General features: G+C 51.0%; 1 protein-coding gene across 1 annotated transcript in view; it reads left to right on the forward strand.

The window, feature by feature from the left end:
- SIX3 (SIX homeobox 3) overlaps positions 1–27,449 on the forward strand; it is a 41,559-nt gene extending 14,110 nt beyond the window's left edge. Inside the window, exon 4 of the mRNA XM_010809999.4 lies at positions 26,870–27,449. Within this exon, the coding sequence (XP_010808301.2) occupies positions 26,870–27,052 (183 nt within the window). The 3' untranslated portion in view covers positions 27,053–27,449. The remainder of the gene's footprint in view (positions 1–26,869) is intronic.
- Positions 27,450–27,763: the final 314 nt, after the last annotated feature.

Consider the following 27,763-nt stretch of genomic DNA (forward strand, 5'->3'; position numbering starts at 1 on the left):
TGCTGCTGGAGGATGACCCCTTGAAAGGCCTTGACAGGTGGCACTAGGGAGCAGATGCCTTTTTAGATGGGGACAGGGGGCAAACCAGTGGAATTAAAATGCTTCCTTCTCTCAACATAACTGGCAGAGAAAGCATTTGGGCATTCAGCGCCCACTCCTCCTTTTCCACTTTATCCTCGGGGTCCCAGGCCCCACATGGTGTCACCAGCCAGCTATCTGTCTTACTATCTCTCATCTGCCACTCTCCTCTCCTCATCTCTGCTAGGTCTGTACAGATACCAGTACTCCACTCTGCACTGTCTGATCTGACCTTACCTATGGGTTCCCTGCAGGCCAGGCATGAACGCTGGCTGTGAGTGGTGTGGATGTGTGTAATTCTGAAAGCTGATTTCCACCATTCAGTCAAGTTCTCTATATAAAGGTGTGCATGTGTTGTGATGTTTGATGTAAAAGTGTGTACACTGAGTCAGTGCGTGCCCTGTGTTTTCATGCCTATTGCCTATAGTGTAGGTATTTTGGGGTGGCTTGGGCAGTTTCTGTGTCCCTAGTTCTGCAAGGAGTGGGTTAAATACACCTACAGGATGCTGTGTGTACAGGAGTCTCTGTGCAGTGGACAGGTATCTTGTGAGTCTTGAATCTGGTGTGGACATGTGTGGGTTCCCTTGTTCTAGTCAGTCCATCAGGCAGCTGCCCACCCCTAATCCACCTTCCTGTCTCATTAAGGAATGGGAGTCCTGGTGGGTTGTCTTTGACCAGAGGGTGGAGGGAGCCAGGCTCTTCTACTCCCGAAGTCCACCCTGTACCCTGACACGTTTGGATGTTACACTGAATTTGGCCCCTGCCCCTTTAAATATTAGAGAGAGAGGGAAAGAGACCCCTTTCTGGCCGGATCTCTCCTTTAATCGGCTGCTTGCCCCTTCTCTATCTGGGTCCCTCAAAGCCACAGCCAAGGCAGTCAATGTCCCAGGGGTCGCAGGGGCAGAGCTCAAGGGCAAGGCCTGGCTGAAGCCCTGCTGGGGAAAAGCCATCACAGCACGAAGTCTCTACCACCTGGGAGTGTTGCAGATTGTGCCCTGGCAAGGGGAGTGTGTGTACTTGCTCGGCAGACTGGGTAAGCAGGACCCAATGTCCATCCGCCCTCCGCTGTCTGGACCCGTGGCAGCCCAGGGGCCAGCTGCACTCTGGGTGTGCCATGGCACACGCTGCCCTGGGTGCATCCTGCCCGAACTCAGTGCACTTCCCCTCTGGCGCCCCAGCCAGCACACTCAGGCTGGAAAGCTTCCCTGTGTGCATAGGCCTGTGGGGGTACCTGTAGCTAGGGTGTGATGGGCTTAAAGAAGAACTGCCAATTTGGGAAGATTTTCTTTATTCCTGCCCTCCTCAAAGAAAACACAATGGCAATCTGGGATGCACTGGAAACCTGAACTTGCAGGGTGGGATGCAAAACCAGGAAAATCTGTATCAAAGTCATTGACCTCTAGAAGCTGCCTGCCTGAGGAAAGATAGGTCATTCCACCTCCTTTCCAGCCTGCTCACCTCTCCCTCCCAGCCCTGCCCCCAGCTCTGTCCTGAGCCCCGACCAGGCCCCTCTTTTGGCCCTCCTGGATCCTGCGGAATCGACTGCCCAGCGCCAGTGCAGTTGATTATCCCTGGCGAGATGTACAGCTGATTAAAATGAAATGACCTGGAAGCTGCCACGGTGCAGAGTGGGAATGCTGATCAATAGTGGGATTGGAGACACAAGAGCCTGGCTGGCCTGGGATTGGGGTTGGAGGCCGTGGGACTAGCCAGGGATGGCTGGACTTGCATGCACAGAGGGCTCCAGTGATCACTGGGAGGGCCAGGCCCAGGCCTAGGTGAACCAACTGGGGTAGAACTCAAACCCTAGTGTGGGCTGTGGTGGTAGAGTGGCTCCTTCAGCTTCTTCTGAAAAGAGAATGGGTTAGCCTGGAATATGGACCCAGCTCATCGCTCAGGTCGCTAGAGATCACAAGTCTGTGGTGCCTTGGGACTTGGCTTTTCCGAGCAGGGGCTGTCTCTGTCTCTTCTCCCTCTCCCTCTCTTTTTCTGTCTCCTTCCCTGCCTAGGTCTTTGTGCGGCTGTTACCTGAGGCACCCACTGCCACCTTGGGGAATTTCCCTGGAGCTCCCCTAACCCCTTTACCCCCAAGAACTGCGCTGAGATGTCCAGCCCCCTGGGATGCTTGCCCCAAGTTCTTGGGCTCAGGCCTACTCAACTTCCCACCACCTGGGCCCCTTTCCGGCCCCAGCTGAGCTGAGCCTCCACTGTCCCAGTGCCCTGGCCAGGCGGGTGTCTGGCCTATGGGAGGGCAGGAGGGAGTCAGGAGGAGGGGAGCAGTGCTAGCCGGCTCTGATTTCTCCGGTCAGCTGAGCACAACTTTCCATTCGGGTGTATTCATGCAGGGGCTGATTGAGCTGGCTGTGTTGGGCGGGGCTCTACAGGAGCAGGCAGGCACAGCCAGCCTGACAGAGGCTACACCACACACACACACACACAATTATCTACACAAATATACCACCCCCCCATGTTAGGCACACAGCTCAACTCCAAGCCATGTCATCACAAATCCAGTAGAGCCCTCTCCCTTAGGCATCCGCGTGCCCTGAGAGCAGTTTCCCAACATGCATAAACCTTCCCAACACAACACAGGGCCTGCCTGCCTTTCTGATTTCCTCTTTAGAGATTCCATATCGGTTCTCAGACACAAACACAAGAACCCCTCATTCTCCTCCCCTGCAGGCACACTCTCCAGGGTGTGCTCACTCCAAACTGCACAGATGCACACAAACATGGTCAGTTTCATAACCGCATCCTCCTATGGAGCGGTCCAGAGCAATTCACACCGCAAAAGAAACACATCTGCATACAATAGTCTTTACATCAAGAACATTTGGCATGGAGCCTGGGATGCACAGTGGACTAGGGCTCACCCAAAGTTCACATCAGAGAAGAAGAACAGGTGAGCGATCCATACAGTCAGAGAACACAGCCACCACACATCCACCAGAAAACACATGGAGGGTACACAGAGGAACCCTTCAGACATACAATATACATGCGGCAACCCAAAGACACAATAGAAATGCCACCGGGAGACACTGCAACCTCCAAACTTCAGTCTGACTCCAGGTACTTGAACACCACCCATTTGCCCAACCTCACCCACTCTCGCCGCACACGCGTGCACGCGCGCGCGCACACACACACACTCAGCCTTCCCACTCTCCTCCGCAGAACAGAAGCAGGGTCTCCACTCCCTGCAACATCTCCCCACTTTTCACAGAGAAGCCCATGACGCTCACGGATTTATACACACACTTTTTTTCGGAAAAGGGAAGGGCCTTAACCTGCAGGAGTCTAACCCTTCAGACACTGAGGATGTTACAGAATGTGCTGGCAAGGAAGGAAGGCACACGGAAAGTTACAGATACTTGTATGCATAGCCTCCGGCTCTCACTGCCGGACTCGGGAGAGCCTCTCCGCGGGGCTGGAGTCGCTCTACAGACCTCCAGAGCGCAGGTGTTCTCCCCTAGGAAAAGATGGGCTTGGGGCCAAGGATAAGTTCTTGGACCTCTAGAGGTGAAGCGGGGGGAGTGCACTCAGCCCAGAAATCTCAACGGGTCTGAGGGGACCGAGGCAAGGCCCAGCGGGGAGGGGAGCCCGGCGGTGTCCGGGGGTAACGCGGTCCTTGGAGTCTGGGAGGCTGCCGCCTGGCTCTGCGGGATGCTCTCCGCTCCTCTCCGGCCCGCTCCCCCTCCCAGCCTTCTTGGCGCTCTCTGGCTTCGGGCCTTTGTCCCGGCTTCTCTGGCTCGGACTCCGGCTTTCTTCTTTCAGGCCGCTGGGAGGCGCTGTGGCCGAAGCCCCAGCCTCTCCGGGCCAGACGCCCCAGCTCCGCAGCCTCGCCCCAACCTTCCCCCGGGGGATCCCCGCGGTGCTGGGCCGTCCCGGGAGAGGGCCCGACTGTACTTGGGGAGGCAGCCTGGAGCCCTTCCAGGCCGGCAGTAGCTTTAGTTTGTTGGGTTTTGAGATGACTATTTACCATCATAACTAATTTGCGACCTTTATTAAACAAATTCCTAGCAGGGCCCCTTGATGACTGAACGCGCTGCTAATTAAGGGCGTGCGCGCCTCTGGCTCGGTAGCGCCGCGCCGCCGCCTGCCGCCTGCCCCCGCCAGGTCCGGGTCCCACTGGCGCCGCAGGGTCAGGTTGGACTGGGGGGCAAGGAGGGACCGAGGTACACCTGCGGATTTTTGGAATCCAGGCCCTGGCACCAGGGCCTTTGAGATGGAAGCGGCTCTGATTCCACGGAAAGGAAAAATTGAAGCTCAGAGAGGGCCGTGGCTACTGTCACACAGCCGGCCTGTCCCTTAACCCCGTCACCCTGTGTCTCTAATGCCCAGCCCCCGCCCCCCACCCCCCACCCCCCCAGGCTTCCTAGCCCGTGCACTCCGGGTAGCTGAGGAAGTACTTTCCTAAGAACCTTAGGTGGGCGCAAAAGATGAGGAAAAATGGGAGAGAAAGGAGTTGGGAAGGCCCAGGGGCAGTGGCCCTAGGCTCTGCCCTTTTGGAGGCACCTTCTCTCAAGCTCCTGAACTTGGACCTTGCAAGGTAGATGCAAGTTCCTTACTTGGACCAACGCTCCTGCTTCAGGGCCCAGTTGGGAGAGAAGCACCCAGCAAAGGGCAACGGGCTGGATTCCCATGAAGCCCAGAGGGTGAGTGGGATTTCAGCGGGCTCCTCCTCCAGACTGGACAGGGCTCCGCAAGAACCACCAGCTCTTCCAAGTGGCATAGGACTCCATGACGTGTTTTTGGAAGTGAAGTGTGTGTCCATGTGAACCTTGAAAAGTGTACAGTGAGACCCTCCACATTCCCCCAAGATGCAGGAGAAATACTGACCTCGTGCCCTTGTGATATCTCTACCTGTATATGTACCAGAGGGGGAGGGACATTGTTGAAAGTGATGTATGCTTTGGATACCACTGCATCCAACTTATTCCAAAATAAGAACTGAGTTGGGAGGGAGGGCCAAAGCACAGTCAAGCCTTGCCCTAAAGTAGCTAACCACGGAGTAACTCACAGTTGAAATATCACTGAAAAACCAACAGACGCACATAGGAATTGCATACCGAGCATTTTGGGAGGCAACTTGGAGATTAATTACAACTTTGGAGTATTCCAGCAGAAGAGATGGTTTTGACCAGAAAGATGAATTGTACTCCCTGGAGGAGATTCCAGGCAGGAACAGTAGGAGCAAAGGCCTGGAGGAGGTTGGATTCCAGCGCTGAACAAAGTCACGCGGCAGGCGCCCACATGCATAGGAAGCTGGTAATGGAATCTGAGAGAAGCGGGTGGGGGCGGGGTGGGTCTGGATCCAGTTCAAGGTCAGGTAAGTTGTGTTGCCTTGATCCCATGGGTACTGGGGAGCCAAATAAGGCTTTATGGAGAGCTTTAGAGATCACACTCAGAGCTCTGCTTCAAGACTTTGAGGGAGTGAGGCTGTAGGCTGGAAGGCAGGTCAGGAAGCTATTCCCATAGGTAGGCAGGAGGTGAAGGGGACTGAGCTCAGGCTGTCTGGCTGGTTGAACACAGTGCCAAGGAGGAATGAGGGCCAGTGGGAGACCTCTGGGCTCCCTTGATGATGTGATTTCAGCGTTGGTCCCAATTTCATAGGTCTGTGATGAGGTCCCTGTTCTCACCTTCTAACTCTGGAAGCATCATGACCTTCAACTCCTTAAAAGGCTCACAGGTTCTCCTTAGAGGGGTTCTGTGGGTGGATCCCGAGGGCCAATCAGAGCCGTGTACCTTTCTCGGAAACCCTGCCCCTACCCAGGATGTTAGTGGCCAGGTCTCCTCCCTTGCCCACCACCCGTCTGCTTTAGTCTCACCCCACAGCAACATTCACTCCGAGTGAGAGCGGGTGCTAGGGTGAGAGAGTAGCTGGTGTGACCCGAGGAGACCAACACACTAGGTGAATGGATGAATGGGAGTGTGGCCTGGGTGCAGGGTCCCAGAGAGTCAGACATGGAGAGGGGGACCCAGGACTCGGGAGCCTGGAGAATTCCTCTTGCCGCGACAAGCTCCGCGTAACTTCGTGCGCCCTGGGGGTTTGCCTTTTGCAAACTGTTTCTGCGCGTTGTTCTTGGACTCCGGAGATCCAGACGGCCCAGCGCAGAAATCTGCTATTTGAGAGACAACTAAAGAAAGCTTTCTAGGCTGCAGCAAGCTCTTCGACGCGGAGACGGCGTCGGCTTTGGAGCCGCCAGGAGGCTTTAAGATCTCGATATTGGAGGAATGGGGTTTTAAGGGACCCCGAGAAAACAAGTGAGTCAAAGTCAAACGCAAGTCTCTTGGCATCGAGTCCAGCGATCCTCGGGGCCTCTCACACCTGCCCCTCAAGAGCCCGGGGCGAACCTCCTTCGTGTGACTCTCGCCAGCAAGTGTTTACTGCGTGTGCGCGAAGGTGTGACAGGTCTCAGGGAGCAGAACAGGACCCGGGAGTCTCAGCTTCCAGAATCGCTCTCGGGCCCTAACCCGAGCTGTGAGTGGGAACGCGACAGGATGAAGGCGGACCACAGTTCTGTTTCCAGAAGAATTCAGGACGTGAGCCCGCCTTCGGAGAGACGCGGGGAGGAAGGAGAAGGGATCAGTTTCCTTGGTGGGGGTGAGGGGTGGAGAGGAGGGGAGCGGGGCAGCGCATCTAGATTCCACGAGTCCCTCGAGAAGCTTCCAGATAGCAGATTAGGAGCTTTTCTGAGCTGGGCACTCGAGGAAGACTCGTCTTCCGCCGCCGGGGATCCGAAAAACCTGGCCGGGGTGCTCAGCCTCCACCCGGCGGCAAAGCGAAGGGATGCCCTTCTGCTTCGGATGTGCGCGCCCAGGCCAAAAGCAGAACCTGGTCGGAGGTGGGAAGGCAGCGTGCGCTCTGGGCAATTGGCGGGTTTTTGGTGCCACCTCGCGGCTGCGGCGCAGCATCTCCGTCCCGGGCTCTGAGGGCTTTGACTGTGCAGATGGGCTGCCGGGCCTTTCCTTTTCCTCTTGGTTTTTCCGAGCATCGCTTACCCCAGGATCGCCTCTTTTTATTAAAATGTCCCTGTCTTATACCAAAATCCACAGTTTTGTGTCTGTAGGACCGTCCATCTTGGCTGTGGATTTGGGTTTACCTCTCCTGTCCCATCACTTCATGGCAAATAGATGGGGAAACAATGGAAACAGTGACAGACTTTATTTTGGGGGCTCCAAAATCACTGCAGATGGTGACTGCAGCCATGAACTTAAAAGACGCTTGCTCCTTGGAAGAAAAGCTATGACCAACCTAGACAGCATATTAAAAAGCAGAGACATTACTTTGTCAACATAGGTCTGTTTCATCAAAACTGTGGTTTTTCCAGTAGTCATGTATGGATGTGAGAATTGGACTATAAAGAAAGCTGAGTGCCGAAGAATTGATGCTTTGAACTGTGCTGTTGGAGAAGCCTCTTGAGAGTCCCTTGGACTGCAAGGAGATCCAACCAGTCCATCCTAAAGGAAATCAGTCCTGAATATTCATTGGAAGGACTTATGCTGAAGCTGAAACGCCAATCCTTTGGCCACCTGATGCGAAGAGTTGACTTATTGGAAAAGCCCCTGATGCTGGGAAAGATTGAAGGCAGGAGGAGAAGGGGACGACAGAGGATGAGATGGTTGGATGGCATCACCGACTCAATGGACATGAGTTTGAGTAAGCTCCAGGAGTTGGTGATGGACAGAGAAGCCTGGCGTGCTGCAGTGCATGGGGTCACAGAGTCAGACACGACTGAGCGACTGAACTGAACTCCTGCTCCATCCTCTTGCCTTACTATGTGGTCCCAGAGTTGTCCACCTGGACTGATAATGTGTATCTCCTTCCTCCTTCACTGTTCACTTCCTCTCCCTCAGATGCCTCCGGGCCTCATCCAGATGGCACAGGGGCCCTGCTTCCACCAGGATAACTTACCTGGCGGGAAGTCACATGGACCTAGCACCCACTCATCCTCTCCACAATGTCTTGCTGAGTGCCTATTGTGTGCCAGGCGCTGCTGTACCCTCTGGGACAGTGGGTGGCAACGTAGACTCCAGCTACCCAGTTACGGTTCACCGGAAGCAGAGAAATGCCCACATGGAGCATGAATAAAGAAGGATCCCAGAGGAGGGCCTTTGAAGTGGTTCTCCGGTACACGTTTTCCAGGCTGGTGAGGAGGAGAGGACCATCCAGGGGACTGGGAAGACACTGTGTGTCCAAAGACACTCATGGGTGCTGAAAGAGACAGATGCTTTCTTGGGGTGCTCCTTGTTCTGATGGTGAAGACACTGCCTCCTGTGAACAGTGTGGCAAGCGCTGGCTAATGTTTTTAGTAGGACCATAAAAAGTCAGAGGTCAAAGGAGCCTGTGGAATCACTTCCTTCTCAGTTAAAAGAGATCAGGAAACAGACCCAGGATGGCTCAGGCTCTGACCTTAAGCACCCCTAACACTATAGAGTCCCAAACAGTGCCTGAGGAGCCTGGGCACCAGAGCCAGGATCTCAGAGGGCAGGCAGGTGGTGGGAGGGGGCCGGTGGTGGGAGGGGGCAGTCTCCATTGCAGGCTCTTTCCCTTTTACAGGGATAGTTTTGCCTGGTTCTCTCTTAAGCAGCATAAATACCGATCTTCAATCTCTTCTCAACAAATCCCAAACTTGGAAAGCTCTATTTTTGCTTGTTTGTTTGGTATTTTTGCTGCCAAAGCTATTTGGAAACAAAATCTGACCTAAGCTGAAGTGAAGCTATTTATAGTCTTTATTTGTCCCATTTGGCACAGATGTCAGATGTTTCACTGTGGAAATATTAGCGTATTTGATTACAGGTATGGCTCTGTACCCCCAGGGTGGTACTGTAGAACATATAATACAAGCCCCATTATATGCACCTTCCTGAAATCCCACAGATCCTAAATTCCCAAAGGCATCTTACCCTAAACGTTTGGGGCAGGGGATTGCAGTCTATTGGATTGAGCCTGTACTGTCTAAGGATACAGAGGGCCATAGTGGGACAGGAAGTTGGGGGAATTAGAATTTAAATAATGTACGTGGATAAACCACAAAGGCTAAGGTCCACAGGAAGAGTAGGTCAGGTTGGCTGTGGGACAAGGTCAGAGAGGCTACCCAGCTGGTGGCAACCTGGAGGACACAAGGGGCTAGCGTCTTGATTTCTGCCCAAGCTGGAGGAAGGAGGTTAATCTTGGTTCTTGGCATTGAGGGTGGAAAGAAGAAGCCACAGGGCCTTCTGGGAACACTGATCTTTCTGGATGCCTTCCTGCCATCCAGTTGGATGACTGGCCCAGGCCCTTGTCTCCAAGCATCTTCTTCCTTCTTGACGCATCTAAGCCCAGTGTAGGTGTCTACTGGGCATGTCGTGGCGAGTTGAGCTGACTGACTCCCAGGTCAGATTTGGTCCACAACCAACTGAGTGGCATCTTGTGAAATTCCGTGTTATCACTGAGGAGGGAGGAGGTCCAGGCTTCCTGTGGTCATCTGGGCCTTGCCATAGCAGTAGGAATGGTCAGCATGGGGGCAGGGACCAGGCTGTGTTCAGACCTGGTGAGTTGCGAGGCCTCATGTGTGGTCTTACAGGTGACAAACACTCCTTGGACCTCATGAGCACCGGCTCCATCCTGCCTGCTCCCCTATTACAGGAGCCAGAGGACCTGGAGGAAGATGGACACAGTGGATTAGCCTCCTCTGCTCCTGGCTGGGGACCATCTGGGAAGCTCCGTGCTGGTGAGAAAGAGAGTGGGCTGGGCAGGGAGATGTGTTAGGATAAAAGCCTGGAATGGGCACAAGGGTGCGTCTTTCTTCTTAGTTCTGGGACTAGGTCTGAGAGTGACACTCTCTCAGTCAAGTCCCTGTGGGGTTGTCCTTGGTGAACTTTTTTTAAAAATTGAAGTATAGTCGATTTACAATGTGTTAGTTTCAGGTGTACAACAAAGTGATTCAGTATATATATATATATATATACTGCTGCTGCTAAGTCCCTTCAGTCGTGTCCGACTCTGTGCGACCCCATAGACGGCAGCCCACCAGGCTACCCTGTCCCTGGGATTCTCCAGGCAAGAACACTGGAGTGGGTTGCCATTTCCTTCTCCAATGCGTGAAAGTGAAAAGTGAAAGTGAAGTCACTCAGTTGTGTCCGACTTTAGTGACCCCATGGACTGCAGCCTACCAGGCTCCTCCTTCCATAGGATTTTCCAGGCAAAAGTACTGGAGTGGGGTGCCATTGCCTTCTCCCCAAGTGAGCTCTAGAACACTCTTTTTCCCAAATGGAGGTGGAGTTAGAAAGATGGAAGGGGAAAAGGAAATACTCAAAGCCTGAAAAGCTTTTTAATTGTGGTAAAATACACAATAAGAGTCCTCACTTTGTTTTTAAGCATACAATTCAATGGCATTTAGTACCCTCACAGTATTGTGCAGCCATCACCACCATCTAGTTTTAGAACATTTTCATCATCCTACAAAATGAACCCCATAGCCATTAAGTAGTCACTCCCTGGGGTCCCCTCTTTCTCTGCCCCCAACCTCTGGCTACCACCAGTCTACTCTCTGTTTTTCTGGATACACCTATTCTGGACATTTTGTATAAATATAATCGTACTTTTTGTGTCTTACTGTTTTACTTAAATCATACCTTTTTGTGTTATACTATCTTACTTAAAATGTTTGCAATCTTCATTCATTTCTAACCTGTACCCTTTGCTGTGCTTAGTCTCTCAGTCATGTCTGACTCTTTGTGACCCCATGGACTGTAGCCCGCCAGGCTCCTCTATCCATGGGGATTCTCCAGACAAGAATACTGGAGTGGGTTGCCATGGCCTCCTCCAAGGGACCTTCCCAATCCAGAGGTCGAACCCAGGTCTCCCGCATTGCAGGCAGATTCTTTACCAGCTGAGCTACCAGGGGAGCCCAGCCTGTACCCTACTTCATTCCTTTTTATGGCTGCAAGATTCTCTATTATATGGATATGCCACATTTTGCTTATCTATTTATCAGTTGATGAAAGGGGATTTTAGCCCCTTGCCAAGGGAGGATTGCGGTAAAGGGGGAGGACCCGCCAGCGACTATGTTTTAGCCACAGAAGGAAGAGTCATCCAAGCTGAGTGCGCTGGGCTGTAGTAGTTTTCCAGGGCCTCCTCCTCCAACACATACCCTGCACAGCCTGTTACTATTCAGTATATCTGTTGAGAACAATTCTATCCTCACCCTGGATGAAGAGAGGAAATGGGGCTCTCTGGTGCCCAGGACTGGAGGTGAGGGTGTCTGCGGGTATTTGGGGCCAGAGGGGTGGTGGTGACAGCAGACTCCCACCTGGGTATGAAGAAGGCTTGTGGGGGGCAGCCTGGAAGGAGAGAGTGGGCAGCTGGGTGGTGTCCTTCATCCCTGTGGATTTCCCTGCCCCTGCTCCCCGTGCCTGCTCCCTCTTCTTTTTACTGTACAGTCAAGGGGAAGATGCAATCTTCACCTTCACTGGAAAGAAGGGACTTGATTCAAGAAGCTTCACAGTTGAAAAAGCAAAAAGGTCCCTTTCAAGGAAGTATGCAGTTCTGCAGAGATTAGATCTCTGAATCAACAGCTAGGCTGACCCCTTGCCCAGGGCCAGCTGTCATTAAAAAAAAAAAAAAAAAATTATTTTTGACTGCGGTAGGGTCTTTGTTGCAGTGTGTGGACTTTCTCTAGTTGCAGCTAGCAGGGACTACTCTCTAGCTGTGATGCCTGGGCTTCTCGCGGGCAGTAGCTTCTTTTGTTGCGCAGCATGGGCTCTAGAGCGTGGGACAGGCTTCAGTAGTTGTAGCGCATGGGTTGGGTTGCTCTGTAGCATACGGAATCTTCCTGGACTAGGAGGAGATAGAACCTGTGTCCCCTGCACCGGCAGGCAGATTCTTAATCAGTGGACCACCAGGGAAGTTCATAGCTCTCATTTTTCATGGCCATTCTCTCCTCGAGTTGGACTTTCCCCTTGATGCCAGCCTTCACCCTTTCCCAGACCCGAGGACACCCTGGACTCCACCTCCCAGGTCAAGTTGGGGACAGCCAGGGACTCATTAATCTCACCCCTGGGTGCCTCTGGGAAAAGTCCATCTCTACCATCAAGCCACGGATCAGTGCCTCAAGCTTTAAACTTTTACACGAGGGACAGCACCCCCAGAGGAAGGAGGAAAAGGAACATTGATTGAAGGCTTCCTGGGCATCAGGTAGTGTCCTGGGTTTTCTTACCATCTTATTTCTTTTAACCCTCCCAGCATAGTGGGTGGCTAGTATCTTTATCCTCATTTTACAGTTGAGGAAGTTGAAGACTGAGGGAATTGTAGGATGCTTGCTAGTTTTCTCCATTGCCTGAAGTCACTTTGCAGGCAGGTAAGGAGTTTCATCATCAGCTTTCATCTCTTCCTTCTTCTGGGTCTAATGGGGAGGTAGCATAACTTGTGAGGATATGGCAAGGATCCTGCATTCTGGAGAGGGTTGTCTTCAGGAAGGCCTGGCTTGAAGATAACCCCTTGGAGCTCCTTTCCCTGACAGTCCATAGGCAACAAAGTGTCAGCATGATGACACTTCCCCTCCCTGCCCCCCAACTGCAACTGTGTTGTTTGTGATGTTTATGTAAATTATTATAACACCAAACGCTTGGAGTGATAGGAGCCTGGAAGTGCACTCTTCTGGACCATCTGGGTACCTGAGTCATGGGAGAACCGCTTAGAGACAGGTGGGGAATGGTCACCTGAGCTGAGAAGACTGACTCAGGGAGACCTGAGTCATCCTGGCCTGCCCAGAAGCAGAGGCAACAGGAACTCCGCAGGCCATCCAGAGGGGAGCTGGGGTTTTCAGAGCAGGAGGAGGGACTCACTGAGGCTGTGGGGGAAGTTTATGGTGCAGTGCATACCAGACAGACACAGTGCCTTTACTGAGATACCCTGGTCACCAGAGAGCCCAAGACACACTCTCCCTGGACTGACAGTGCCTTGGGTGTATGGCTCAGTGTCTGACTAGAGTGGGACAGGGCTGTATTGAACACACCTTTGTATTGCCCACAGCATCTAACCCAAAGTCTGGTACATATTTGTTGAACTGATGAGTGAGTGAGTGATAAATACTAGCTCATGGTCATAGACAACGAAACCAGGTATTCCAGGCTGCCATGGAATATGCTTCTAGAATCAACAGGTGATCCAGGAAGGACATGCTGAGTCGGTGAGTGCATACATGCATGCTAGGTCCCTTCAGTCATGTCTGACTCTTTGTGACCCTATGGACTGTAGCCCGCCAGTATCCCCCATCCATGGGATTCCATAGGTAAGAACACTCGTGTAGGTTGCCATGCCCCAGGGATTGAACCTCCGAATCTGCCTCCTGAATTGGCAGGTGGGTTCTATACCATTAGTGCCACCTGGGAAGCCCTATGCTGAGTCAGAGAGATCCCTAAAAAGGGAGTGGAGGTGAGGACAGCCTGAGCAGGTGGGATAACCTGGACCAACAGGAGGATTCTCTATGATCAGAGGTAAGGGAAGCAACCAGGGAGCTTGAAGGAGGAGGTGCTAACAGAACAGAGCAAGAGAAAGGGGCGGGGTACCCCGAAAGTGTTGGAAACAAAGCCATGTTGGGGGTGGGGTAAGGGGAGGGGGAGGAGGGGCCTTGGAGATGACCTCACACTCAAGTACCTGGAACTGAGACTTAGAATATCCTTGTCTGAGCATATCTGGTTAGTTTGGACAGCGGTACTCAGCTCTTATCTGCTTCTAAATCTAACCATCTTATTTTGACCAATTTTAGAATCTTCTTGTCTTTTCCTGTCTAGTTTCTTCATTGAATTTCAAAGTCATCCATTTAAACTCAAATCTTCATGCCTATTTGCCTTATTGTAAAGATAGGAAAAACATATGTGCTCAAATTGACATCCCCATTTTTTCCACATGGATGTGTGGGGTGAGGAGGCTTTGCATGGTAAATGCTGGTTAGTGAGTGGGCCCAGAATACCTGGTGAAGTCATGGATTTCATGAAGGGAAACAAGAAAATGAATTCTCTGTGTTTGGTGTGTATTAGGGTAAAAACCCGGAAAAGGCAATGGCAACTCACTCTAGTACTCTTGCCTGGAAAATCCCATGGACGGAGGAGCCTAGTAGGCTGTAGTCCATGGGGTCGCTAGGAGTCAGACACGACTGAGCGACTTCACTTTCACTTTTCACTTTCCTGCATCGGAGAAGGAAATGGCAACCCACTCCAGTGTTCTTGCCTGGAGAATCCCAGGGACAGGGGAGCCTGGTGGGCTGCCATCTCTGGGGTAGCACAGAGTCGGACACAACTGAAGCGACTTAGCAGCAGCAGGGTAAAAACCACCATGTGCCTACATACTTAGCAAGCCCATTCCCAGCAAATGAACCTAGAATTGGAACCAGTAGTTTCTGTGGGTCAATATCTCTCCGTGAAAGGTTCCCACACATGTGCCACAAGCCCAAATCACCACTCTAATATGCATTTAATTTGATTTGAGGGAAAGGATAAATATATCCCTGGTTCCCTTGGGTTTGGAGCCCCTGTGCAAACACCCTTTTCAGAAAGATGCTGAAGTGTAGAAGTCAGAAGTGTTCGAGTAGGAGGCCTGGGTTTGAATGTCAGTGCTTGCGTGTAGTAACTCTGTAAACTTGAGCATTGGGTCTGCTTTCCTCATCTGTATAATGGGTACAAGAACACATGTGTTACCAGAGTAGACAGAACATTAAGGATATAATGGACATTTCCAGCACGTGTTATACAGTGGGTGCTCAGTACCTGTCTATGGAGAGGACCCAGGTGGGGTGGTGGCAACTGGACTGGGTTCAAGCCAGTGAGTGGGAAGCTGGGAGGGTCTGTGTCCAGCCCCCTGGCTCCTCCTGGTTCTGGGCCACTCTGCCCTCTTCTTCACTCCAGTTAGAGCCCCTGGCCACCCCACCCCAAACCCCCTTAGCACTTCTTCTCTGTTCCTGTGAAATGGAGGAAAAAATGATGGCTTTGCATACTTGTTCATGGTGGAAATGGTCCAGGTCTCTAGAATCCTCTCCATTCCTGCTTTTGAGACCAAAGTCTCTTTGGTCCTTTGGCTCCATGTTTTCTAATGCCAGGGTGTGTGTGTGTGTTAGTTGCTCAGTCCTGTCTGACTCTTTGCCACCCTGTGGACTATAGCCTGCCAGGCTCCTCTGTCCATGGAATTCTTTAGGCAAGAATACTGGAGTGGGTAGCCATTCCCTTCTCCAGGGGATCTTCTTGACCCAGGGACTGAACCTGGATCTTCTACATTGCAGGTAGATTCTTTTACCATCTAAGCCACCAGGGAAGCCAGTGCAAGGGTGTGGGGGCAGGATATGGTGCCCCCCCAACCCCACTCCACCACCTTTGCTCCTTAGCAGGCAGCACAATTGTGGCTTTCTCCCCATTGCCTTTCCCCATCATCCATCTCTTTTCCACTTGCTGGATGGACACTGGCTGTTTCTCCCTCACTCCCTTCTCTAGGTGCCTCCCTCTATCGTATCCTCTGCATGCACTACCATTCAGCTACCACTTCGCATGTTACAGAGGAGAGTGTGGAGGCAGAGAGATGGGAAGAAGTTTGCTCAAGACTGAACACCAGAGCAACATCAGGGTCAAGGCAGGCATTCTCCTGTCAGAGGGAAGGGTGTCTGGTAAACCCAGGAGAACATCGAAGGGGACGGGACCCAGCTTCTGGTTCCCTGATGAAACTTCCCAGCTGGGACCTCATGTTTCCCACACTCGAAGGGCATTTCCCAAGCTTATCTGAGGGTGCTTGAGGCTCTTGTCAGACAGTCAGCATCTTGAGTCTTATTGAGACTTAGTCTTATTGAGATCAGTCCTTATTGAGTCAGAATCCAGGAGATGCTTGTGAACAAGGAGATGGAAAAACACGGCTGCAGGACCTTGCCACTCACAGTTTGCATGCATGCATGCGTGTGTGTGTGTGTGTGTGCACGTGTATGTGTTGGGGGAGATTCCAGCAGCATTTGGGATCACCTGGGGACTTCTTAGGACTGAAGAGTCTTAGGTCCCTCCAACACTGATTTAATAAGAACCCTGGGAGATTTCCACAAAAAGTGCCTCCCTGGGTTTCTAGTTCCTCGAGGAGGTGACATTGTGTAGGGAAAATCAGGCCTGTAAGCTTAGTCATGTGATTTCACTGATCTGAGTTCCTGGCTTTCTTCTTTATAAATTGGCACTAATAACACCTGCCGGGGTTGTAATGATCAGAGGAGATTTTTCAAAATTTAGAAAGGGTGACTACTACTGTTGTCTGGCTCCTGCCCTTGCTATCGTTCCTTTCACTCTGGCCACCTGGGACTTTCCATCCTGTTTGTCTTCTCACAGATGCTGGCCTTCCTCCTCCATAGTGACCAGGCTGAGTGCCTGCAGGCAGGGCTCCTCAGCTTCTGCAGATAAGCTCCTGGAGAGGGTGGTCAGCATCAGGCAGGTCTTCACTTTGGCCACACCCATACTCCGCTCCATGAGTGGACAGGCCTCTGGCCATGGAAGCCAGATGCCCCATCATTCAGTGGACAGACTCTGCAACTGGAAAACTGGGAGAACAATGACAGACAGAGCCACAGTGCCAGAGGGACAGACCCATGGCCAGGGCCTCAGCCCAGAGCTACAGAGCTGGTCTCAGCAACAGTCCTTGTAGATGTTGATCTGTGTGACGGGCTCACCTTTTGAGGATGCTTGTGGTTGGAGGATGGCTGGACTGGGGCCAGCAGCTGAAACAACACAGGAGTGGGAAGATACCTGTAGCAGAAGATGTGGGTGGAGGGAGGTACCATAGTGTCACCAGGGGAGGTGTTCCTCAATCAGCTAGATGGCTTCGGGATGGAGAACAAGATAGGACTGCTGCCAGCCTCTCCAGAGTGCATGGTATGTCTTGGGTCCAGACACTTCCTCCTCTATTAAGTTTTTTCCAACACAGCTTCCCTGGTGGGTCCTGGAGCCCCTCAATCTGCCTCCAGTATTCGTGATAGATGTCTGTCTTAGACTTTATTGTCCCTTCCCTTTCAGTGTTATGCTCCATCTGGTTTGTCCCCATAAATGTCCTCTTGTGTGTCAGATCACGTCCCCCTTGAATTTTTATCTCAGAAAATAGAATAGTTATAGTTACATGACTTCACTGAGTTTGATTTCCTCGAAGGCAGAGGAAAAGCATAATCATTAGACCCTGTTTCCCAACTCATTGTAGGTCTCTTATTCTGTCTCCCCAATTGCAGATGTTATTCAATCAACAATAATAATTTCTGCGAGTCTTCCATCAGGGGCATCAAGTTACACTGCTTTAAGTCCTATTAAACCATCAGCCCAGAATTTCTTCTTGGGGGTGCCCCCCAGCTTGCTGGGACACAGCCTTGCATTCTCCCATGTGGGTGGCACTTTAATCGGGTCACTCCTGAAAAACGCAGATATTTTCTCCCCAGATCAGATTCAAGTAGGCTCCTTGGAGAACATTCTTCTGAACAATCTCACAAAGATCCCAAAGGAGGTTTTTATTTATTTATTTATTTAAATCAAGACTCTGAAACCCTAAAACTTAAAATATTGAGGACCTCTAATATTGAGGGATCTCCACAATTAGACCCTCCGATCTCCACGTGGGGACAGAGATGACGGAGATCCGAACCTCAGCAACCAGCACTGTTCTGAGTCTTGGGTGACATCCCAGGTGCTCTTGTAGGTTTCTTTTACACCCTCAATCCGGGGGGCCTTAGTCATGAATGGAATCTGAAAATGAGCGTCTTAGGACAGGGATGCCACTCATCAGGCTGTCTTGGAGGCAGTGTTGGATTCTCCTTTCAGGGCCTGGCGAGCTGGTCCCAGGAGATTTGCTGATCCTGGCAAAACCCTTCTTCCCAGCCCTTCTTCCTCTTTCTTTTCCCAAGTCCCCACCCTCTTCCTCTCCCTCTTCCCTTTTCTGGCCCTCCCCTCACCTGTCTTTCTCGAGAGCCCTGTCCAGAGCCCCCTCTTTCTGGGTGCCCCGTGCCGGGCCCCTGCAGGCGGGAGACGCATCACGCCTCGCCCTCGGCGCCCCTGAGCGGCCCTGCCTCCCAGCGCGGCTCCGCGGCAGATGCAGGCACCTCCGCTTTGTTTCTCGTCCTGGAGACGAGCAGCTGCCGCACTAATTGCCACCAGCAGGGGGTCCCGGCCGGGCTCACACCCCTCCTGCCGCTTAGGAGGCGGCCCAGTGGGGGCGGTTTTCAGGAGCCCAGTGAGCTAAGCCAGCTTTGAGCATTATTCCAGGAATTTTAAACACTCGTTAAAGGCTTTGCCGTGTCTCACTTCAGTACACATCATGCTCCAGTTACTGCTCGGAACCGCAGGGGCATCTGCCTGGGCAGCACTTATCAATATTTTAGCACGAGAAAGGCAAATGATGTTGAAACATTGAACTATATTTCCATCTGCTCAAGCTGAAATGGGACAAGCACAGCTCAGGAAATGGAATACCTCCTCCCTAGCTGCCTCGGAAGCAGTGATACCCACCAGTCCAGCTTCTGCTCCTGCCTCAGTTTCTTCTTCACCTCCCTTCTCCCTTGGCCCTCAGTGTTCATAGCTTGTGGGCAAAGTTTGAGGAGCTAGATACCGGCTAGATGTTAGGTTTGTTGGTAGAGTAAAAAGAATCCGAGAGTGTGCCCCGCTCTTGTTACAATGTGCCTTATTGATGGATTCAGAGGGAAAAGCAGGGTCCAGTGTCCCCTGCTCCCCTGCGGTGTCAGGGGATGATATCTCCGTCCCTCGTGTTGGCTTGGCTCGGTGCCTGCCGAATGCCCTCCTGCAGTCAGACGCACATATGGGTGGTTAGACCTGAAAAAGGAATGCACAGCATAAACAGGTGGACACAAAGCCTTTTTAGTATACTCCCCTTTCCCCTGGAATAAAACAGAACTTACTGACAGGAAAGAATCTTGAGAGATACTGATGTTCTGTTGTCTCAAAGGATTTGAGAGGTTTCTAGGGTGTGGAGGCCAAGGATAGCTGTCGTGGTCCCTGAGATTGCACATCTCAGATGATTTAGTGGTCCCCTCAAGACAAGGCGCGTGGGGTAGACCCACTAGCAGGACCCCTGAGAGAGTCACAGGATTCAGGGAATACGGAACCCCCCACTCTTTTTGTCCCAAGCCCTAAAGCAGAATGAGGGACTGCTTCCTCCCAGCTTTCCTCAGACTATCTTTTTGCAGTTTCTTCTCTTTGAGGCCGTTCTGTTTAATTGGACTCATCTACAGGGTTTCCCTGTGTGCTCAGATGGTAAAGAGTCTGCCCACTATGTGGGAGTCCCAGGTTCGATCCCTGAGTTGGGAAGGTCCCCTGGAGAAGGGAATGTCTATCCACTCCGGTATTCTTGCCTGAAGAATTCCATGGACAGAGGAGCCTGGCAGGCTATAGTCCATGGGATCGCAGAGAGTCAGACACGACTGAGCGATGAAGACTTACTTACACACACAGAGATGTAGGGATGGTGGGGTGGTGAAGGACATGTGGCAAGAGGTGGGGTCAGAGCCTGAAGCCCCCAGGACTCACTCTGCTGTGAAGGGCATTGTGGGGTAGTCTCATACCTTAGGGCTTTCGGTATATACTTTTGTCCTGGGGTTTAATTCCCCCTGGCTCCCATGCTGATGGTCAGGCTGGTGGTAACTTGGGAAAAGGGGCTTCCATTGTGGCAGCAGCAGCTGAGAATGAAGGCCAATGGCTATCATGGGTGATTACGGGCTGTGGGAGCCAAAGACCCACTGATTTCATTCATCCCTCTGCTGGCAGACAAGACCACTCACATCCCCAGCCAGATGGAGGAAAAGTGGTTTTCAAAGTCTTCAGAAATGGGTCCTCTTCCTTGGTCAGGGCAGGGGACAGAGGAGGAAAAATAGCTAGGGGCATTTGAACCAAATGTGCAAGTGCTAAATGACATCATAAACAGTCATCTCTGAGGTCCGATATCCTGGAGAAGATTGCTGACATCCTGGAGAAGAAAATTCTTTGCAGGCATTTGTGTCTGGGTGACGCTGGTGGGCGGTGACAAATGCCAGTCCTGCAGGAATTTGGAGAGGCTGCCCAAGCGATGTAAACATGGGGACCTATTTGTACATTTTAAAATGTACTGTGTTTACTTCTATCAGGAAAGAGTGCTCTTTATCCTCACCATCTCTTAAGACTCATGATTAATGTTAAAATGTTGAAAAGACCTAGCCTCTTACCCTCCCTTGATCATAGGAGACGGGGCTGGTAAGGGGGCAAGAAAAGAGGGCCTTTTGGAAGATGTGCGAAGCAAGCCCATAACAGGGTCATGGTGGGCCTTGGTCTATGAGGGGTCCACCCAGCATGCCCCACTAAGGCACCAGGCAGAACTCTAAGAAGGACTGGTAAAAGAAGGCAGAGGGAATCAGTCAGTGCATTGGCTGTAGACAACCTATGTGAACCTGAGTTGGAATATAGCATGAGTTAAGATCGGAGTTATTCAGAGATCAGAAGGTTACTCAGGGTTGCAGGCATCTTGAGAATCAAGTTATATGGCTGCCGCCTTGGCAGGTGGCATCCATCACTAACATCCTCAGACCATTTCTTCTATAGGCACCAGGGTCACACAGTCTAGCATCTGTGACAATGTTTAAGCTCTTAGCAGATCTAATCAGCTCTGAGAAAAGGGCCCAAGGTTTAGGAATAGGAGCACTTCGATCCACTCCAACTCCCTATCATTCCCCACTGCGGGGAATATACAGTCAGGACACAACCCTTATTGCACTGGGGCTCTCAAAATGAACTCCCTTTGACCTTCACCTCTGACCTAGGGGTCAGTCCGTTCCTCTTTCCAAAGGTTGGAAGCTGCTGGAAGCAAACACTGCCACAGAAGTATGAATGAGCCACACCTGTCCACCCCCAGATGTCTGCCTGTCACTGGGAGAAAACAGCTCCTGCTGGGTTTTCTGAACACTCATCAGCTGGCAAAATGATCCAACCCCAGATGCCCAGGCCAGTGCAGGCTTGGAGGAGTTGGTGCCCAAAGGTTCTGGGTGAGGCTCTGGAGAGTCACTAATCCCCCACTGAGGCTGTCCCTGGAGCCTGGCTGATGTGTGGTTGTATGCTGGGCCCTGGAGTGGTGGCTCATGGGGTGACTGGGACCCAGAGAATTGGAGAAGTCGTCAGTTTGCTGGCTGTGTGCTCTGCCTCTCCCATATTCCTGTCCTCAGGAGCTAGCACAGAGCAGTAAATGGCTCCATGGGATGCCTGCGAACCTGGGCACACACAGGTCCTCCTGGTGCCCCCTGCAGGGCAAAAATTCCACAGCGATGGTGGTTCTGGTTCCAGGGTCTCCCCACATGCTGAGCTCAGTCACTCAGTCGTGTCCAACTGTCTGTGACCCCATGTGCTGTAGCCTGCCAGACTCCTCTGTCCATGGAATGTTTCCAGGCAAGAATACTGGAATGGGGTACCATTTCCTACTCCAGGGGATCTTCCCAACCCAAGGATTGAACTCACATGTCTCATGTCTCCTGCATTGGCAGGCGGATTCTTTACCACTGGCGCCACGTGGAAAGCCCCTTGCTATGGGAACCTATATTTTTAATAGAGATGAGCCTCAGAGGCAAGGAATCTTGACAGGTAAGTGTTAGCATTCTATCCATCTTGGAGGTGATTTTGATGCGGGTTTCCAGTAGGGACCCTTATGTCCCTAATACATACACTTTTCTGCCTGGGAAGTGCTGACTGGAAGTTCAAGGTTTGTTCTGAAGGCCAGATGGACTCTCAGGTAGGACAGGCAGAGGGATGAGGTGGAAAACTGCTAGAAAATTCCCTCTGCCTCCAAAGACCTAACCTGCCATACCCTCCTTAAATCCCACCATGCAGCATCACCTGTCTTTGGGCAAGTGTCGTCCTCCAGAAACTCCTAACAAGACAGCTCTCTCTGTAGAGTCCATCTCTCTTTCCAAAGGTTGGAAGCCGCTGGAAGCAAAAACTCATTTCATTCCACTCAGGACCCACCTGCCTGTGAAATGGGCTGCACCCTCATACCTGCCCACTCCCAGGAGCCCAGTCCTCCGCCTTCCCCCACAGGCCAGCCCAGGGCCACCAACTCCTAGGTTCTGAAGTAGTCCTTTGGGAGAGTGAGGGTGACATTTCCTCTTTCTCTCTCTCTCTCTCTCTCTGCCATCCTGCTGCCAGTCTCCTCCCAGCCCAGCATTTAGGGCGAAGGCATGGGGAGCCAGACTGTCTGCCCCCGCCCAGCACTGTTGCCAGGAAGTGTCGGGAACAGCTCTGCCGCCCTGCCCCTCGCGCCAGTCACTAGGATGAAAGAAACCCCAGAATGGCAGTTTGGGATTATCTAGCGCCCTGGGCCAGAAAGGCTCCCTGTGAGGATTAGTGGCTTCCTCTTGAAAAAGCCGCAGCCACTCTCTCAGACAATACCTCCTCTCTTGCGGATCTCCTGCCCCCTCTTCTAACCAAGCAGCCCAGGGTCCTCTGCTGTGAATCTGTAGAGGACAGCTTATCTTAGGAGAGGTGATGGGGAACTCACCACCTCTGAAGGTAGCCCACTCCGTCTCCAGTTCTGGACAGCTCTATTATTTTTGTGCTGACTGAAGCACAAACTCTGCTGTTTTTCCCATGGGTCATGGTTCCAAGCCTGCAGCTCCATCCAGGGCAGTGAAGCACTAAATAATCCTTTGCTCAAGGCACAGAGAAAGAGTGCTTGCTCCAAGCTCCCCTCTCCATGGAATTCTGGAGTGCCCACTGGCCACAGGATATCACTCTTCCTAGTGAGGGGAGACTTTCAGGATTGTTGTCCTCAGTAAACTTCCCACCACTCCCCCAGTGGCCCCTGCTGTCCCTTCAGACACCTATCAACTTTCTGTTCCATTCAGCCATCACTCCAGCCAGGTTCATATCATCCCAGGCACCTGTGCACATGCTGAGTGGGGCTTCTGTGAGTTTCCTCATACCCCCTGGTACTCTGAACCCCCTCACCCACAAGTGCTTGTCCTGGAACCCCTCACTAGGTTCTGCTAAGCCCCTCTACCTCTTTCCCCATCAACATAAAGCCTGGGTCCCAACCACCAGCCCAGCCACTGGGGGGGCAGTAGACTGGAGCCCATAGCAAAGGGCCGACACGCTATGTCTTTGGAAGCAGAACCCACAGCCTTTCTCACTGAGCCTGTCTGAACCCCAAACTTCAGAGTGTGTATTTTTTAATTGTGGTAAAATATATGTAACATAAGCTTCTCCATTGGAATCATTTTTCAGTCCACAGTTCAGTGACATTGAGTACATTCACAATGCTGTGCCCCCATCACCACCATCCATCTCCAGAGCTTTGTCATCACCCTCAACTGAACCTCTATATCCATGAAGCACTGACTCCCCATTCCTCTCTTTGCCCATTCCTTGGCAACCACGATTCCACTTTGTAGCTCTGTGAATTTGAATCCTATAGGCACCTCTGCGTAAGTGGAATCACATGGTATTTGGCCTTTTGTGATGGGCTTATTTCACATGTTTTCAAGGTCATCCATGTTGTAACATGTATCAGAATTTCATTCGTTGTTAAGGCTGAATTCCAGTATCCATTCTGTGCATTGTATTCATTGTATGCAGGTATCACATTCTATTGATACACTCATCCGCTGATGGACACTTGGGTTATTTGCACCTCTCTGTTATTGTGAGTAATACTGCTATGAACTTGTAGACAAGTATCTGTGTGAGTCCAGAGTGTGTATTTTACATGCTTCCCAAAGGGCTCCTCCCTCTGCCCCTGTAATGGGCCCTACGTTCCTGTCAAATGGGGGCTTCTCCCGTGGCAGGGCAGGATCTCTCAACGGTAGCATCTCTCAACGATGCTACACCCTGAGCTGCTTTGCATCTTGTCAAGGGCTTCTCAGGCGGTGCAGTGGTAAAGAGTCCACCTGCTAATGCAAGAGACGTGGGTTCAATCCCTGGGTCAGAAGGATCCCCTGGAGTAGGAAATGACAACCCACTTTGGTATTGTTGCCTGGAAAATTCCATGGAAAAGAGGAGCCTGGTGGGCTACAGTCCATGGGGTTGCAAAGAGTCAGACATGACTGAGAATGCACAAACACACACATATAACTCTTTTTAGGGAATTAAAAAAGCCTACTGTGTATTTAAAGACTATCAAGTGTAAGCCCAGTATTGGAGTAGATATACAAGCTGCCTGTTTTCATGTGAGGCCCTTTTATGTATTGTTGGGATTTTTTTTTCTAGATTGGACTGGTAAATACTACGTTTGAGGTTGGGCTGTCATCTTTATAACTGCCTTGGTATTTTATCATCATATTTATCATTTTGGATATATAAAATCAGATACATGTATTTATAGAACAGTAAGAAGACATATTTAATATGTCTTATTTTAACTAGATAAGAATAAATCAATAAAAATGATTAAGATAAAAAAACCCAAGCATGCAATGTATTTATCATTCCAGTACTGAGCTTATACTTGGCTTTCTTTAAAAACACAGCAGGACTTTTTGACTCCCCAAAATGTGCTGATGCAATGCCAATGTCCCTCATCCTCATCTTCCTACTCCTGCCTTCAGAACCTTCATAAGGGCTTTGATTAATCAGTGTGTGATACCAGCTAAGGAGTCTGGCATTTTCCAAGGGACATCTTAACCCAAAGCAATGGATCTGCAGTGAAGGAATTTCAGACATTAACTCTGGGCAGAAGAGAGGTTTGCAGTGAAGAGTTCTTCTCAAATTGTGCCTCTTATTTTGACAGATCCAGAAACTCCAGACTAGGGGAGGAATAAGTTTACTTATTCCATCCCCTCTTTTACGCCCCCAGTCCTCTTGATCTCACCTTCCTCTGCCTGAACATCAGATATACCGTCACTACTGAAGCCAGCCCACAGCATCTCTGGACTCCCCTCTGAAGAGCTCTTCCTTCCCAAGTCAATGACTCTCTCCCTGTTGCTTCCATTATGGGTCCATTGTCTAGCCCTTGGAGCTCTTTGGTACCATCAGCCCCTTTTTTCCAAGCACGGCACCCCACTGCATATTACAGACCAGTACCCAGTCGCCCTGAGGGTGACCGTGAAAGTGTTAGTTGCTCAGTCGTGTCCGACTCTCTGCGACCCTGACTGTAGCCCACCAGGCTCCTCTGTCCATGGAATTCTCCAGGTAAGAATACCGGAGTGGGTTGCCATGCCCTCCTCCAGGGGATCCTCTCAAACCAGAGTCTCCTGCGTTGCAGGCACAGAACATCCTGGTTTTTTATGTTAGTTCTAGAACTCCGTGCCCAGACCTGACTTAGGACTTCAGGCCAGCAACAGCCACAGGGACCTGGTTGGTCCCGCTCCACTCTTAGTCTTGAGAGTAAGAGCAGTGCTGATAGCAGGGCGTGGGGAAGGGAGGGAAAGGCGCCAGCAGCTGTTGGCTGCCAACGGTTGTCGACTTTGTACATGTATTATCCTATTTAGTCTTAGTCCCACTTCATCGATGGGGAAACTGAGACTGTGTGAAGTTAAAATTCTAAGACTCCTGACAAGAGTTTGGGGTAAGCACAAGCCACTGCGATCTCACTTTTTGAATAAAAGTAGCAGCAGCTCCTCTATTTCCCTAAAGCAGAAAGTGAAGGGGGAGAAAGAAGGTGGTCCTTATATCCTCAGGAAATCTACGGGACTCTCTGAGATGGGAGTGTAGGAAGGGGGACCTGCACTGCTTCAGGGAGAAGCTGCTGGCTGTTGATAGGACCCTACCTGGTGTGGACTGGAGCAGCCCCCCAGGGCTGGTCTAGCCTATCTCCCAGACCCCGTGGGAATCCAGCCTCTCAGCCTGGCCCTCAGGGATTGTGGAGTCAGCTGCCTAGGCTGTTGCCTGGCTTTCAGCTCCGTTTTCAGCATATCTGGCACTTGTCTCTCTGAGCTGAAGCCAGAGGAGTTCAGGAAATGTCAGAGGTAATACACACACACACACACACACACACACACACACACACACACACCACTGGAAGATTCCTTACTGGGTGTGGAGTTGGGCGTGATGTCCACATTTGGTTGTGGGTTGGCTATTGTACCCATCAAGTTAACAGGAGAAAGAGCAGAAAGTGGGGGATATTGAGGCTCCTGTCTGCTTTTTATCTCTTCAGCTCCTCTGTACCCCACTCATGGGGTCAGGGTCCTAGCAAGGATATATAATTCCCCAATCAAGTAAGAAGAGGGTCTGGGGACTTCCCTGGTGGTCTAGTGGCTAAGACTCTGAACTCTTAATGCAAGGGGCTGGGGTTCAATCCCTGGTTGGATGACTAGATCCCACATGCTGCAACCAAGACCAGACACAGTTCAGTTCAGTTCAGTCGCTCAGTTGTGTCCGACTCTTTGCGACCCCATGAATCGCAGCACGCCAGGCCTCCCTGTCCATCACCAACCCCCGGAGTTCACTCAGACTCATGTCCATCGAGTCAGTGATGCCATCCAGCCATCTCATCCTCTGTTGTCCCCTTCTCCTCCTGCCCCCAATCCCTCCCAGCATCAGAGTCTTTTCCAATGAGTCAGCATACACAGTTAAATAAATATAAAATTTTTTAAAGAAGAGGGTCTGAATAAGCTGAACCGGAATCAGAGTTACCAGGCTATCTCCAGGGGGAGAAATGCCCCTTCTGACTTTTTATGGCTGCCTCTTTCTTGCCCCTTTGTGGGCGACTCACCCACAGTGTGGGTGACCCACTGGAGTGGATGTGAACCTATAGCTTGGACCCAATGGGCTGACTGCCTTGTTTCCCAAGTTGGGACTTTCTCTCTGTTGCTCATGATTCTGCTTTTTCTTGTTCTTACAGATGGAGCTACTGAAGCTAGGAGCCAATTTAGGAGGGGACAGTAGAGGGGCCATTCAGACCATGGTGGCTGGAGTTAAAGGAATCTTCCATGGGATCCTGCATGGGTGCTCACTGGGTCCCGAAGTAGGGCTTGGGTACGGGTTCATGGTCCATCTGCTTGGAGATGCAATTTCTTCTTTGTAAATGAGAGCAGTGATACCCACCTTGTGGGTTTGTTACTAAGAGTAAATGGAGCAAAACACCAAGCAAGTTCTTAGCACTTAATAGGTGCTCAATAAATAATGGTTATTATGATTCTTGTAACTATTATTTTTGCTTTGTCTATTATTATCCTCTGGCACATTCTGCCTTTGGGAATTTCCGGGGAGGCCCTGGGTTCAGGAGCCCTTGTGTCACAATCTCCTAGCTCTAACTCCTTCTGATACCTGGCATCAGATACCTACATCCTCATGGATTATGGTTTTTTTTTGGTCTTTGGGCAGTGTAATTACTCACAATTTTTATTTTCACAAGTTTTCTGACATAGATTAATTTCATAATCATAAAAAAGGTTATCACAACTTATTGCTTAACAAAAACAATTATAAAACAGTAATATAGAACATTTGCTGTTTAAAAATATATATGTACATAAAGATACTAAGATAATAAAATGCAAAATAACTTCATTTGAGTAGTGAAATTGTAAACTTTTATTGTTTTCCAAATTTCTTATAATAAAAACATTACCTTTGTAGAATGGAATTATGTTAAAAGGGGGAAAGTTCTTGCCTGCTTTACCAGGAAAGGTGTTGTCCTTTGTGGCAAGCCTGCTTCTTCTTCTAAGTGCCCCAGTTTGGCTAGTGGTCCATCATCCCCCAATATGTGGAATCACCCCAGATCCTCCCTTTCCCT

Source organism: Bos taurus, chromosome 11 (assembly GCF_002263795.3).
Source record: "Bos taurus isolate L1 Dominette 01449 registration number 42190680 breed Hereford chromosome 11, ARS-UCD2.0, whole genome shotgun sequence".
NCBI lineage: Eukaryota > Metazoa > Chordata > Mammalia > Artiodactyla > Bovidae > Bos > Bos taurus.